This window comes from Pseudonaja textilis, chromosome 1 (genome assembly GCF_049901715.1).
Source record: "Pseudonaja textilis isolate UNSWEBS1 chromosome 1, rPseTex1.2, whole genome shotgun sequence".
Taxonomy (NCBI): Eukaryota; Metazoa; Chordata; class Lepidosauria; order Squamata; family Elapidae; genus Pseudonaja; species Pseudonaja textilis.
This window is the reverse complement of record NC_141990.1, coordinates 256,193,497-256,208,530: the sequence shown is the minus strand read 5'-3', so window position 1 is coordinate 256,208,530 and position 15,034 is coordinate 256,193,497. Positions and strand designations below refer to the sequence as shown.

At 34.6% G+C, this 15,034-nt stretch overlaps 1 protein-coding gene across 2 annotated transcripts in view; it reads right to left on the bottom strand.

Annotated features, from left to right (window-relative positions):
• Nucleotides 1-15,034, bottom strand: part of LDLRAD3 (low density lipoprotein receptor class A domain containing 3) — a 165,205-nt gene that overhangs the window by 60,577 nt on the left and 89,594 nt on the right. For both annotated transcript variants that reach the window (XM_026707238.2, XM_087921385.1), the window contains exon 4: nucleotides 11,082-11,216. In XM_026707238.2, coding sequence (XP_026563023.1) covers nucleotides 11,082-11,216 — 135 coding nt within the window. The remainder of the gene's footprint in view (nucleotides 1-11,081; nucleotides 11,217-15,034) is intronic.

Genomic DNA, 15,034 nt, shown 5'->3' with positions numbered 1-15,034 from the left:
ATTCAGTGTATCTGTATGCTGGTTGTGTGTTATTCATCACCACTCTCACTAAGTTTCCCTGAGTACACTCATTCTCCTAACGGGGAATACCTCAACACAGTGTCCCCAATATCAAGCCATGAAAAGGACAACTGTTGGACTAGAAGACCTCCAAGGTCCCTTCCAACTCTGTTATTCTGTATTCTCTTGAGTAAGTCCTTCAAGTCGCCTAAGAAATCTATGCACTGATTTCAAAAGAAGCCTTTCTTCTTTATCAATAATGGTATCAGGTACTCACTAATTTATAAATCCTAATTCCATTATGATTAGAATTCTAATCTGATTAGAGCCAGTTTAGTGTGGTGGTTAAGGCATTAGGTTAGAAATCAGGAGTCAGTGAATTCTAAGATTCAGTCCTAGGAAGGAAGCAATGGTTAAACCACTTCTGAAAAATCTTAGAATTAAGGAACGGAGGGTAAAGGCCCCCACTACTACCAGGTTGATTGCTCTTTTGCAGCTTCCCTTCTCTGGAATTGCTTAATTTCTGAAATATGGCTACCTCATAGCCTTCTGGAAACAGATGAAAATGCTCCTCTTCCATTTAGCCTTTGGGGATTAATTGCATGTAGATCAAGTCACAGTTTGTTAATTTCTTATTCTTAGTAACTATTATAATTCTGATTTTGTACCATGCCTTAAGTCCAATTGGTTTCAGGAATCAGATAAATTTTATAAATAAATAAATATTCCCATACCAGTTCCTATAATTTGCTTCAATAATTTACATTTTTTTTTCTTTTCAATGTTTCCTATCATGCTTCTGCACTTTTAATACAATGCAGACCTTATGTTTAAAATTTATTTGCTGCCAAGTGCTATAGGCTGCTGTCTTGCAGTTATGTGTTTGCAATCCAGCAGAGTGAGGAGAGCCAAGTTCTCCCAATAAGTTCCACTAGGTCTGTAACCCTCCTTTCTTCCCAATAAGATGGGAAGCATACTATTCTACTTTGCAGCATTTTCCTTGCAAAGTCATTGCTCTCCACTTCCCCAAACTTAACGTAATTTAATTGGATTTTAATTGTGTTTCCAAGATAATTTATTTTCTTCTTTCTTTTAACAAAGTAAGTTGAAAAAAAGTTACAAAACAAGATTTGTCCTAATAAATAAGTTGCTAGACTCAGTGAAACAACAAGAGAAAGCCAACAGCTATTCATCACTATCACACATGATGACCAGAACTGCATTAGCACAAATTAGTGTAATACATTAACATGGATTAAAACCCTCTTGGGGTTTTTTTGGTGTCGAATCTGGTGCAATGAAAAGTCTGAACTGACAACCCTACATGGATGACTTTACCCCTGAGTATGCTATTTTAAAAGGTTCTCTTATATGAAGAACAAATAGCTCATTCAATTTGTTTCTCTATGGAATAACATTCAGGTAGCTGCAGTAGCTAGTTTTATGGGATGGATCTTTGCCAATTGCACCTTGATTCAGGCCACAAAACATACTTTCTTCAAAGGAAATCGGTCTTGATTCTTTAAGAGTAAGCATATGTGTAGATATAGTCTTCTTTTAAAAAGGTTGAAAACACCTGAAGATGAATCAGGCATCAATAAAAAGTATATACTATGTACTTCAGTGAAAGGAATGCATGATCAAATTATTATTTTCTACTAATAATACCACTTAAGGTGTTCAACTCTACTTTATATAATTTTGTTTAAAATGTATTAAATTACATACAGCAATTCTAAGAATACAAAAAAAGAAATCAAAGATAGGATCTCAATAGATATAATGCAGTTTTGACGACATTAATAAATAGTTCAGGAGATGTGGGGGCATCATTATGTAATGATACATAATATATAATGATATGTATTTATCAAGTGCTCCAAAATAATTTTTTCATATATATTCCATATATCCCATCTCTCTCCCCACCCCTCTCTGTATGTATGTATGTATGTATGTATGTATGTATGTATGTATGTATGTATGTTATTCAGCTTTGTTCGGGTATTTTCCCACGTCATTATAGTTGTGCTTTTAAAGTTGTAGCAACGTTTCGGCAGAATCTCATCTGCCATCATCAGGCTTCTGTATTGCGTTCGTCTGTGAGTCAGACTTTCACAGCCGTTTCTGTTTTAAATTTGGTGCTAGCCTATACTGTGCCAGAATGGTTTATTCTTCATCCTGATTGGTTGGGAGTCTTGGTCTGTGTTTATTGGTCTTGGAGTTTGCTGTGTTCTGCTTGATTGGTGTTTCTAATATCTTCTGTCTGTTTTGTAGCTTTTTTGTCTTGATTGGCTGGCAACATTGTGTTTCCTGTATTGGAGGCTTTTAGTGTGGCTTGGCTCCAAGTAAATGGATGGCTATCATTTATTAGGAAGCTAGGTTTCATCTGGGTGCCTGGTTGGGGTGTGTTTGAGCTGGAGGTATCAGGGGGAGTCTGTTTGTGCCCAGGTCTTTGGCTGGCTTGTGGTGTGGAGATTTTTTTGTTTGAGAGTGCAGGCTTCCAAATAATTGACAGTTTGGTGGAGTCATCTCTTCTATTCATGCTTTCAGGTTTTTTTCAATCTCTATGGCTTCTCTGATAATTCTGTAGTTGGGATTTTCTATAGTGGCTAGGGTTTCGGTGCCATTGAAGTCGATGCTATGACCTGTGGCTTTCATGTGTTGGACTAGTGAGGAAGTGTGTTCCAGCTTTTTTACTGCATTTTTGTGTTCATCTAGGTGGGTACTTACTCTTCTACTAGTCTGTCCAATGTATGTGGCAGGGCATGATGCACAGAGGACTTCATATATGACTTGGTTTTCCAGGTCAATTTTATCTTTGGGGTTTCTTAGGATGGCTGCTATTTTTCTGTCTGTTTTGAAGGCAGTCTTGATGTGATGCCTGTGTAGTATCTTACTGATTTTGTCTGTAGTACCTCTTATGTAGGGCAGGACAGTTGTTCCATAGGTCTGTTCATCTTCTAGGTCTCCATTATGTCTCAGTGTGTTTTTGTGGATCAAGCCAGTGATTTTACTTCTGTGGAAGCCGTTGGCTGTCAGTACTTTAGTCAGGGTGCATAGTTCAGTCTTTATATGTGTCTTGTCTGCCAGGCATTTGGTTCTGGCAATTAGTGTTCTGGCATCAGTTTATCTGTGCTGGGTGGTGGTGGGATTGGGCATTGAGGTAGCAGTTGGGGTGTGTTTTCTTCTGGTATATGGTGTGTCCTAGTGTGCCATCTATTTTTTTGTAGATTAGTGCACCTAGGAATGGTAGTTGTTCGTTTCCATGGTAAATTTGATTTTGGGGTGTGTGCTGTTTAGGTGTGTTAGGAAATTATTTAGGTTTTCTTTTCCATGGGGCCAAATAACAAATGTGTCATCGATGTATCTTAGCCATAGTTTGGGTTTGTGGGTGGCATTGGCTAGGGCTCTGGGTTCGAATTCTTCCACGAACAGGTTTGCAATGACAGGAGACAGTGGTGATCCCATAGGGGTTCCTTCAATTTGCTTGTATCTTTGTCCTTTGTACATGAAATATGTGTTGGTTAAGCAGTGTTCTGTTAGTTCCAAGAGGTGTTTGGGTGGTTGGTATTTATTTTTGATGATTTCGAGAGTTTCTTTTATTGGGACTTGAGTGAATAGTGAAACCACATTGAAACTTACAAGCAGATCTTCTTGCTCCACGTGTAGATCTTTGATCATTTCCAAGAGGTGGTATGAGTTTTGTACATGTGAAGCTGCTGCTTCAGCATGGGACTGTAGCTGCTTTGCTAGGTATTTGGCTAGGTTTTGTAGTGGTGCTCCTCTGGAGCTGACTATGGGTCTGAGAGGTATGCCTTCTTTGTGTATTTTTGGGAGGCCGTATAGTTTGGGGCATCTGGAAGACAAGACAAAAGACAAAAGAAAGACAAAAAAAGCTACAAAAGACAAAAAAAACTACAAAACAGACAGAAGATATTAGAAACACCAATCAAGCAGAACATAGCAAACTCCAAGACCAATAAACACAGACCAAGACTCCCAACCAATCAGGATGAAGAATAAACCATTCTGGCACAGTATAGGCTAGCACCAAATTTAAAACAGAAACGGCTGTGAAAGTCTGACTCACAGACGAACGCAATACAGAAGCCTGATGATGACAGATGAGATTCTGCCGAAACGTTGCTACAACTTTAAAAGCACAACTATAATGACGTGGGAAAATACCTGAACAAAGCTGAATACCATACATATAAATACCCACGAAAACTTATACACACACACACACACACATATATCCCATCTGTGTATATGTGTGTAAGAGAGAGAAAGATATAAGATATATACATATGTCTAGTTGAAGGGATTTTGGAAAAATGGTCAGCATCTAAAGCATTTTATATATTTTGGTGCTCATGTGAAGTAAAATTGTATGACATAGTATAACTATTTAGGCATAAAGATGAGTAGCTTCCTAAAAATCAGTGGAACAGAATCCAACAGAAGCAATGGAGAAATCAAGCAAACAAATCAGCATTTTCTTTTAACTTCTTGAATAAGCAGATAATTATAAAACCTAAGAAAAGAATATGTCTAAGACTAAGTTGAGATATAACAAAGGACACCATAAAGGAACAACATGTTCATTTCTTAATTCAAAATTTTCCTTATTTCTTAATTATATTGATTTAATATAATCAATGCACATACATCTTGTGATTAAAAAGATTGCATCTGAATCCTGTAACAAAACTTTAAAATCGAGCAGTAGACAATTTCTAAAAGTTGATACACACTGGCATGCATTTCTATGAATACTCAAACTGTAAAATACTTGTATAATGGTCTACTGAATGTTTTTTAATTACTAAGTCATCAAATGTGCTATTTAAGTGCTCCCAGAATTTTATCTGCTTCACATTTTGTAACAATGTCCCTAAAAACAATGAATTCACTTAAAATACAAACGTTTTATTGTAGTATAATGAAGTAGAACAGGCAAGATAATAAGTTATAGCAGAAATTACTTCCAGCTGACAAATTTTTTTAGAAGCTGCTTCTGGGCACCAGATGCTATAACTATGCTATTTGTTGCTAGTAAAATATGGACAATCACATACTTGCTTTAATTAAGCATTTGGTGTCATTTAATTTGTGTCTATCTGAAGCATTTTCTTGATTTTTTTAATTTTGTCTGTTTTTAACTATTAAGTTAAAGATGTAAATTGGTTTGAATTAAGTTAAGCACAACAACTACAAGTCAAGTTTTAGTTTACATCCTATGTAAATAATAAGCCAAGACCAGACATAATAAAGAGAAATAGCAGAATTGGGTTAACAGGAATCAGTCCAAGCCATTTCTAATCTTCTGAATGTAAAAAGACTTAAATTGGCCTATTGTATAGTACTTACATAGGCTTAGCAAAAGGCAAAATGTGCTAAAACCTATGTCCAGTTTAGAAAAATGAAACTAAGCATGTGTGCTTTTATTTTCCTAATTTTCAATTATATATTGGAAATATTTATTAAACTCAGTTTTATACTGAAATGAAAATTATATTGTAAGTATATGCTTATTGATAAAACTGAAGAACTAAAATCTGGCACTTCTAGCAAGTACTTGGCTCTAAATGCAATTAGAACTCTTTTTGTATTTCCAGCACTGAAGGCACTCAAGATGTACTTGGATAATATTGGACAAGTATCTAAAATTCGATTCTTCTTGCACTGAGCAACTGATCCTTATTTCTTATTTTGCAATAATCCTTATTTCTAAATGGGCTGGGGCAAGTACCGACTGAAAATGGACTGTTACTCCTGCTTAACGCTTTTGAAAATGAATAAAAAAAATATATTTTACTAAAAGCAACTTGTTATACATTGAGATACAACATATTTAACTTTCTCTGGATCAGGGCATTGGCTGCTTTGGAAACTTTTACGCTCTTAGAACATAATAAACATTGCTGTTTTAAAGAATAAACCACCAATTGTATTTTATTGATGATTATATGAATTTTATACACACAAATACACACACACACAAAATTTAAAAAGGATGTTCTTCAAAGTTTAGTATTCATATACTCTACTGTACAGATAGATTCTGATTCTGTTTTTTTTATATTCTGCCTAACAAAATTTATTTGAGCAACTTTGCTAAAGTTAAGAGATTCTGGTATTATTCGAAGTAAACAAGGAGCGCTACTATTTTAATTTTTTCTCAAATGACAGTCTCAACCAAGTCTTTCAAATTTTCACATCAGATTCACACTGTTTTAGTTTATTATTCATGAGGGTGAAATATTTATGGGAACGATATGACAAACCAGTACAAGTGGTTGCTCTTCTGTTATTATTAGAATGCAATGCCAAGGACAAAAGATTCCTGTTATTGCCATCTGTTAATAGAGTATCACAGTCTTATTCTGAATTCAAATTCAGGAAGTATTATAACTTCAAAAGTCACTGTGTCACATTGAATGTGCATAGGTCTGTTCTGAATTTAGTTTTGGGATCAGATCTAAAATGAATCCTAATTTAAAATAGAGCATATCAAAGACCTACAATTCTGGCTTTTTAATGTGTAAAAAGGTGTCTCTGCAGGTTTTATTTCACAATTCATAGACGACTTTAGGGAGTGGTGCTCATTTCTGTTTCTATAATCCATTAAGCCAGCGCTGCCTGAAAATGATTCTACGCTCATGTGGCCAGCATGACAACACATTGTAGCACAAAGAGTATGGTGAAACATGGAAACTCCTACCGAAGTGATACCTATTTATCTAATGGCATTTTTATATGCTGTCAAAATATTAGCTTGGCATGAACTGGCAAGTGACAGGAGCTCACTCTATCATGTGGTGGTAGGACTCAAACTGCTGGAACATAGACCTTCTCTGGCATCTACCAGTATTAAGCCACTGGGCCAGTATGCCTCTCTCTTAATGTTCAAGAAGAATAAAATATTTGAACTATCCTGCTTTGAGTGACTTTTGCATATAACTTAGATCTGTGTACTTCAATAATTTAGATAAGTGACAATATGAAAGAATATCTCTATGTAAGCTATGGTAGCCTCAACTTACAACCATAACTGAGTCCAGAATTTCCATTGTAAATCATGACGGACCCGATTTTATGACTTTTTTTGCAGCAGTCATAAAGCAAATATGGTGCTTGTTAAGAAACCAACAAAAAACATTGTAAATTGCAGTCATGTGACTGGGAAACACTGCAACTAGCCATAAAGGTGAATTGATTGCCAGGCCACCATCAGAACACAGGAATAGGTTCATAATTAACTTTTTGGAGAGTCCACCATAACTTCAACCAGTTATTAAGTGAGGACTATCTTTACATTTGACTAAGTAGAAAAGGTATTCCAAAGAAAATATTCTGATTGGTATTCCTCACTGAGGATGAAAATAGACTATAAGTCGGTCTTACCCTCTGATTGCTGATTTTTTTCTATTTTTTTCCTTCCAAATGCTTAGTGATTATTAATTCATTAGAGGACCTTTATCCATTATGTTTTTATATTTTGATAAAGAATAAGATGGGCAGTAGCAAGAGAAGGAGGGAAGGAATAGTATTTGATGGCCAAGGTTTAGGATAAAAAAAGGCTTTAAATGACCAATACAATTTTTTATTTCATCTGTTATGATCAAGTATTAAGTACATAGCATGGTCACAATGAACCATAAATGATAGGAGGGAAAAATATTTAAGATGCAAAGCACAATGATGATGTCAAGAGATATGAAACTTCCAGTGCATTTGTAAAATTGGACTGAAAATTAAAGCAGAACGACTTACCTAAGCAAATAACATGCATATAATTTACTTTATCTGATTTTTTTCTATTAGCAGGAGCCCAAACTACTACTCGTTCAAATGCCATCATACTATACATAATTTAATGGATCATTTACCTCTTCTACCTTACGGAATTGAAACTTTGATATAAACAGAAGATTGACAATGAAGATTAGAGTAGCAGTCTCAGTAGAATGGGGTTAATAGCCCAACCAAATCTGAGAAAAAATTGAGTAGAAGAATAATAAGCTAATCAAGAGGAAAATGCATAGTAACAGAACATGTAAACCAACAATTAATGAGGCCTGAAGATCAGCAATGCTACTCTTAAACCAATAACAGCTTTATTGAGATATGACCACGCTTCAGCAGACTGCAAGCATCAGTCAGTAAAGGAACATACAAGCCAACAATAAAATTAAAATGAGTTTACAGTAGCCAAAAGAATGAAGAGTTTTAAAGAAACATACATATAGAATGCCACCATAAAAAGTTAAAATAGCATCTTGTTATATAGTGTTTATTTGAAAGCAGATTTTAAAATAATCTATATTTGGCAAATACCTGAGAAATCAGGATGTAGTTATAGAAGTCATGATAAGATTAAGGGAATAGTTTGAAAGTATAATGTGGGATTCTTGGGAAGTCAAAGAGAATCCCAAGAGAGATGTGGAATGAGAAAATATTATAAAGATAAAACTGGATTTGAAAAAAAGAAAGTGAAAATAGAAACATGTAATAGTTTAACTTGTCTCCCAGATATGACACCAATTATAAAGATTCTATCTAAACAAAATTATCTATAGGATATAGTAGAGGGCTTTTTTGGAATGTATTATTTAAATACTGTATGTCCAAAAGTAATAAAATATGCTTTATTAATAAAAGGCAATGTAACTTCTACTTCTGGTAGAGTTCTGAGCTGTGATATATTCTTCTGAAAAGATCATTTTGTTTTAGGCAGGGTGATAGAAGAGATTAGAAAGGACACTGTTAATATATTAGACAAAAGTAAAAATGAGAAAAGTGACATTGAAATGCTATCGGTTACTTGAATTAATACCATTTCAACTGATTCAATTGATACCATTTCTCACTGATTTTTAAGCCATTTATTGCTAATAATTCAAGTATAGAATAACAAAGTTGGAAGGGACCTTGGAGGTCTTCTAGTCCAACCCCCTATAGCATTTCAGACAAACTTTATCCAATCTCTTCTTAACAACTTCCAGTGTTGGAACATTTACAACTTCGGAAGCAAAGTTGTTCCATTGATTAATTGTTCTAGCTGTCAGGAAATTTCTCCGTAGTTCTAGGTTGCTTCTCTCCTTGATTGGTTTACCTTCCTAGAAAATCTTATCACAATTTATTCATAATGCAATGGTAACAACCACAAATAGAAACCTAAATGCCTACACTAATTGAATGTTTCATTTTTACAACAAATTATTCTGTTTGCTCCATAATCTATGCTGGGATGAGGGAGGGGGGTTCAAAATACTCATAAAATTATCTTTGCAAGGCTATAATATTTATCACTTTTCTACATTTAGCACTGATTACTATATTGAAAACTACTTAAAAATGTAAGCAAAGCAATTGTACTGTCCAACATCTGTATTCTATAGTTCCTCTCCATTCTGTCATTGGGCATAGTCAACATTTTCCAGGTCCCATCCATTAAACAGTGTTATCTGATAGGACCTAGGAAATATGCTTTCTTTGTTGCAGCATCCCGTTTCTGGAACAACATCATTGTAGAGATTGATTTGTCCTCACCATTACCTATAAAGGGTTTGGGATAGAGGAGGGCATTATTTAATTTATCCTTTATCCTTATATTCTTTATTCTTAATAAAGGAACCATGGTGGCACAGTGGTTAGAATGCCATGTTGCAGGCTAATACAGTGCTCACTGCCAGCAGTTCAATCCTAACTGGCTCAAGATTGACTCAGCCTTCCTTCCCTCTGAAGTTGGTAAAATGAAGACCCAGATTGTTGGGGCGATTTGTAGACTGCTTAGAGAGGGCTGTAAAGCACTGTGAAGCGGTATATAAGTCTAAGTTCTATCTATTGCTATTAAGATTTTAATAACTTGTCAGAATAATATACAGTATTTATTTAGTTATTTAGTAAGTTCTGGAATAAGTTTCCTTCTCATCATTGCCCTTATTGTATCAACCATTGTTTATCAACCTATAATCCTGATTGTCTATAAAAATGGATGTTACATAAATCACTTGACCTGTATATTCCGACTGGAAAAAAGTTAGACTAGCTAGAACTTAAACTCTTTTTTTTAAATCCTGTGATAGATAAAAGCAAAATTCTAGGCCAAGAAGTTCAAGATCTTAAACTAGATCTTTATTAAATTAAAAATCTTCTTGTTACAAGAATGTTCTAAAATGCCCAGAAATTTCTATCCGCAATAAAGATAGGCAGCAGTTATTTTTCAGAATGATAGAGAAGAATCCATAAAAATCTGGGCATTTCTGTATGCTTGTGTGAAAAATTAATAAGACTGAATCTTGTCCTCTCCTTCCAAATCCATCATTTCCCACTTTCTCATTTCTTTCTCAGTATGGTTGGTCTATTGTTAATACAACTGTACAGTATATATGAAATCCCCAGTTCTTTCCAGGCATTTTCCAATCACATAAGTTTCTGAGCTAACAATTTATGTAACGATGAATGCTGACCAACTCTGGCATACTTGAAATTGTTGTTTGAAACTGGAACTTTTTGTAAACTCCCTATGTGTACCACTTAGGAAACTGCTACAAAACTACAAAAATATCCAGCACTACACTATATTATTTCTACAAAACAAGATATTCTATTATTCCTTTAAGTATTGCTAGGATGAATTAAATGTTTTATTTATTTATTTATTTATAAAATTTATAGGCCACACATCTTAACCTCAACTCTTGTAGTCCTTAACAACTACAGTTATTACCATTTTCAAAAAGTGTATTATTTTACTTTTTAAAAAAGGGATGCATAAAACCCACTGACTCCAAAATGTAACAATCATAACCTATATACTGTATATATTTGTATATAGTTTATATTTATATTTAATTTCTAAAGTGGGACACACCCACTTTAGAAATTAAATTAAAAATGATGCAAAGATGTACAAGACTCCCCTGTTCAGAAACTTCTTAATGCTACTTGTATAATACAAAAGACTTCACAGTTCCAATGCAGGCAAACCCCCACCCCCACCAATGGCACAATGTTAATTAAGAACAGGCACCTCAGTGTGAAAATCATGTTTTCAATTTCATACTTACCATGAAAATTTCCACAGCTTTCTTCATCGCTGTTGTCCTGGCAGTTATTTTGGTTGTCGCACATAAAGCTTTTATCAATGCACAGGCCATTCCTACAGTGAAATCGGTCAGTAGAACACAGCAAAGGATTTGCTGCTGTGGAAACAAAAGCACGTTTTATTCAAACTTGAAATACCCCTTTGATAGACAATATTCCCAAGAGCACTTCCATACCATCTGTGCTTTAAGTTCTAAGCTGAGAATCTTTTCTTTCCTTTGAACACTGTAATGCACCCAGTATCTCAGTTTAGAAGCAAATAAATTGTAGGAGGGATAGTTTAATTTGGCTCACGTATTAATGAATCAAGGATAGAAAATTTATAAAGGATTTTGCCAATGAAATATTTCTGTGAAAAGACAGAAAAGTAATTTGATAGAAAGCCACCTTATACTTAACTCTAACTTTAACTACATTTTCTTATGCTATTGTACAAGAACTCTAAGCCAGAAAGAATAATAAACTTTAACAACAAATTGCTTGTTTTGAACTCTGGAAAGTGACACAGAAGTTAAGAAAATACTGAACAGAGGATACTGTGAAAGTGCATAAATGTATGTAAATGCATAAGAGTATAAAAAGAGGAAGACACTGAAGGCGCAGGTGCTACTTGACATTAACAGCATACTTCCTTCTTAGTTGCACATGATTCAGACAATCCTGTTAAGAAATTATTTTACAAACCTTGATGTAAAAATGTGTCAGTTGAATGTGTAAATGATGTGCGATGCTAAATCTGTAACCTCTAGAAATGAATGTCTTAAGTTTTATTAGATTGTGATTTAGTAAAAAGAAAGGTACTTTTTGTCTCTAAAAATGATTTAAAAATAAATGCTGTGGTTATAAGACTATTGCCTCCAAGGAAGAACTGTATGGTGATATACTTCAAAAATCCAAGGCATGTTTGATAACTATTAAACCAAAGTCTCAGCTAAAAGAGATATATATAAAAGGAATTTTAAATATAGAACAATCTTCTGCTGAAGAATGGGAAATTATGTACCCAATCCAACTATATGTGGAGAATAATATATTATAGTTTAAGTCTGCTTTAAAACAGTCCAAAGGCTGAATTTCTACTAGCATTTTCTTTTGTATATAGGCACATATGATAAGAGCATTTCAGCTGTTCAGGGGCTACAAAGATGTGTGTATGCATACACCTTCAAGTCAGTCTTGACTCCTAGTGACAGCCTTGATAAGTTTCTCATTTTCTTGGCAAGATTTTGGAAGTATTTTACCACTGTCTCTTTCCTAGGGTTGAAAAGGCATGATTGGCCCAAAGTCAGCTGGTTTCAAGTCTCTCGGTCCCAGTTAAGGCTGATGTCTTAAAAACTACACCAAACTGGCTTTCCAGATATGTACAACAGTGGTAAATAGCCACTGTTCTCTTCTACTCACTCTTGATCCCAATAAAGAGCCACTCTCCAAACTTACAATACAGTTATCTGTAGTGGGGATCCTAATTCTACATGTGATTGCTTCCATATTGAATATAACCAATATTTTAAATGTTGTTCTGCAATGACTCTTTTTGTGACTTACCTATATAATTTGTTTGGCAACATATACAATTGAAACATTATGGCCTGGCTCCTTTAACAGCCTTCAAATTTTCTGCAGTTTTAGGATTGTTAAGAGATTGCAGCCTGATTCTAGAGCAGGATCTCTTGGTCTTATTCTGATAATGCGTCATAGAAAAGTATATCACACCTTTTAATATAGAAAAAAATTAGATGGAAAGTTGTTTTCTGTCGTTATCCTCCCTGTCATTATTTGTCTTATCATATGTCAAATGGATCAAATTTCAGGAGAAGTGAATTTTCCATTGTACTTAGGAAACCGACATTTCATGCAAACATCATCAGGCAAAAGCTGATTTACTACTCAATTTGTTTGAGTAGTCCAGTTATAGTAATTTTTATTGTTACCTATATTGTAGTATTGCAAGTACAATAAAACATCAGTGTAATGGACTTTTCATAGGAAGAGGCCTGAAGATTTGTCAAACCCCAAGTTTCTGTCCCCATCCCCATTTTTTTCCTTTCTCTTCTGGGAGCTTCTGTCATGACCGGATCCAACTTAGAGGACTTCGAGGATTGGCCTCAAGGAGCTCAGAGAATTCAAGCACCTGAGGTTGATTCACCTTGAAGTTATCAGAAGCAGCTGTGCCTATTGTCAGAGGACACCTAGTTTTAAAACATGCCATATGTAATGAGAACACACTAATGGTATTTGGCATGTCTCCTTGCATATCAAGGGCATTCCCAGTTTTGCTTAGTTTCACCAACATGGGATCTATTTAAAATCCAGTGATAGTCTGGTTTCCCTCATTGGAGGGATTGTTCACCCACATTGAAATCTTGACATTTGTGTTCCTGAAACTCTGTCACCTAGAATCTGGGCCAACTGATGATCTACCCATGAGTTTTATGGACCATGGACTGACTATGATTCCATCCTTGATTCTGATGTTGGCTGTGGAAACTGCTTACAGGTAAGCTTCCAAGTGATTGCCACTGCTGGATAGGTGATTTACAAATAAAAAAATAAACAAAATAAAATGGTAGAATGAGATATATAAGGAATTATACTGAGGATAGCAAAGTGTTTCAAATTCCAGAGGATTTAAACTCAGATTCCAATTATGCTGTCAGGACATTTGCCTTGCGTTCAAAAGATCTGCTTCTATCTTATTGGAAATATTTTAAGCTTGAAATAGCTTGCCATCCTCATTTTCCTGTTCATTTTACAGAAACATGCACAGTATTGTTATTCTTCTACTATTAACCAAGTTACCAGACTACACAGGTCAAATTTACATCAGATCAAATTTATATCCCATTTTTCTGTGTCTCTCTTACAAACCCAACTCATAAAGTCATCCAGCTTTATTCAGCAGCATACAAAGTTTGCCAGATACTGATTGTCAGTTAAGCAGGTGTGACACATGCCCAATTACTATATTGCTGTCCCTACTTGTCAGTTTTGTACCTTATATTGCTCAGCTTAATTTTAATTTTCCTTAAATAGTAGATTATCTCACTATATTTCACTCATCTCTTGAATTTTAACTAATATTTAATTTTAGTTAACCTATGGCTTTTCTTAGTTATTAATTTTATGACAGTTTTATAACTTTTACATTACTATTTTAATTCAATAGTCACTGTCCTCACAGATTGTAAGCAGATACACTTCAATGTTGTAACTGCTGGTTCCACAGTCTCTTGGTTTTTAATTGCATTTATAAACCAATCCAATCATATGGCATTTGCCAGTGCTTGACAGCATAAAAATAAACCAGATATACAAGCAATAATAATGTTGCAAGATAAATATAGATATATGGATGAACCAAAGCAATTGAAGCTAAAAGCCGTTGGAAAAATACAAATTTTATGAATACAAATGAAGGGAAAATGTGTTCTGATCCTCCAAAAGTATATTCTATAGTATAGTATTACTATAACTGTAGCAATATTGCTGATACAAGACAGAACAATGAACATATTATATTGTACTGTACATTCAAAATGGGGGCACTTTGAGCCCCAGAACACTACCAGAATGGCCAGAACATCCTTACCATATAGAATTTAGAACAACCATCTTGAAGTTGCAATGATTTGTGAAATGATTCACACATCCACTAAAGATTACTGCAGGTCTTGATTCCTCTTATTAACTTACAAAAAAAAAGGGACTGTCATCTATCAAATGTTCTTTTAAAGAAGTAACTCTGTGCTCTCCTCTAGCAAAAGACTGTATCCCCAAAATATTAAATGTGACTAAATCAGTCAAACCCTCTGCCTTTTCCCCCCTTGCAGTTGCAATGCACAATTATTTAGGTCACAGCATTATGAGATCTATTCAACTGAAAAAAAAAATAACTTTTATAACTAGCTGCAGGAAA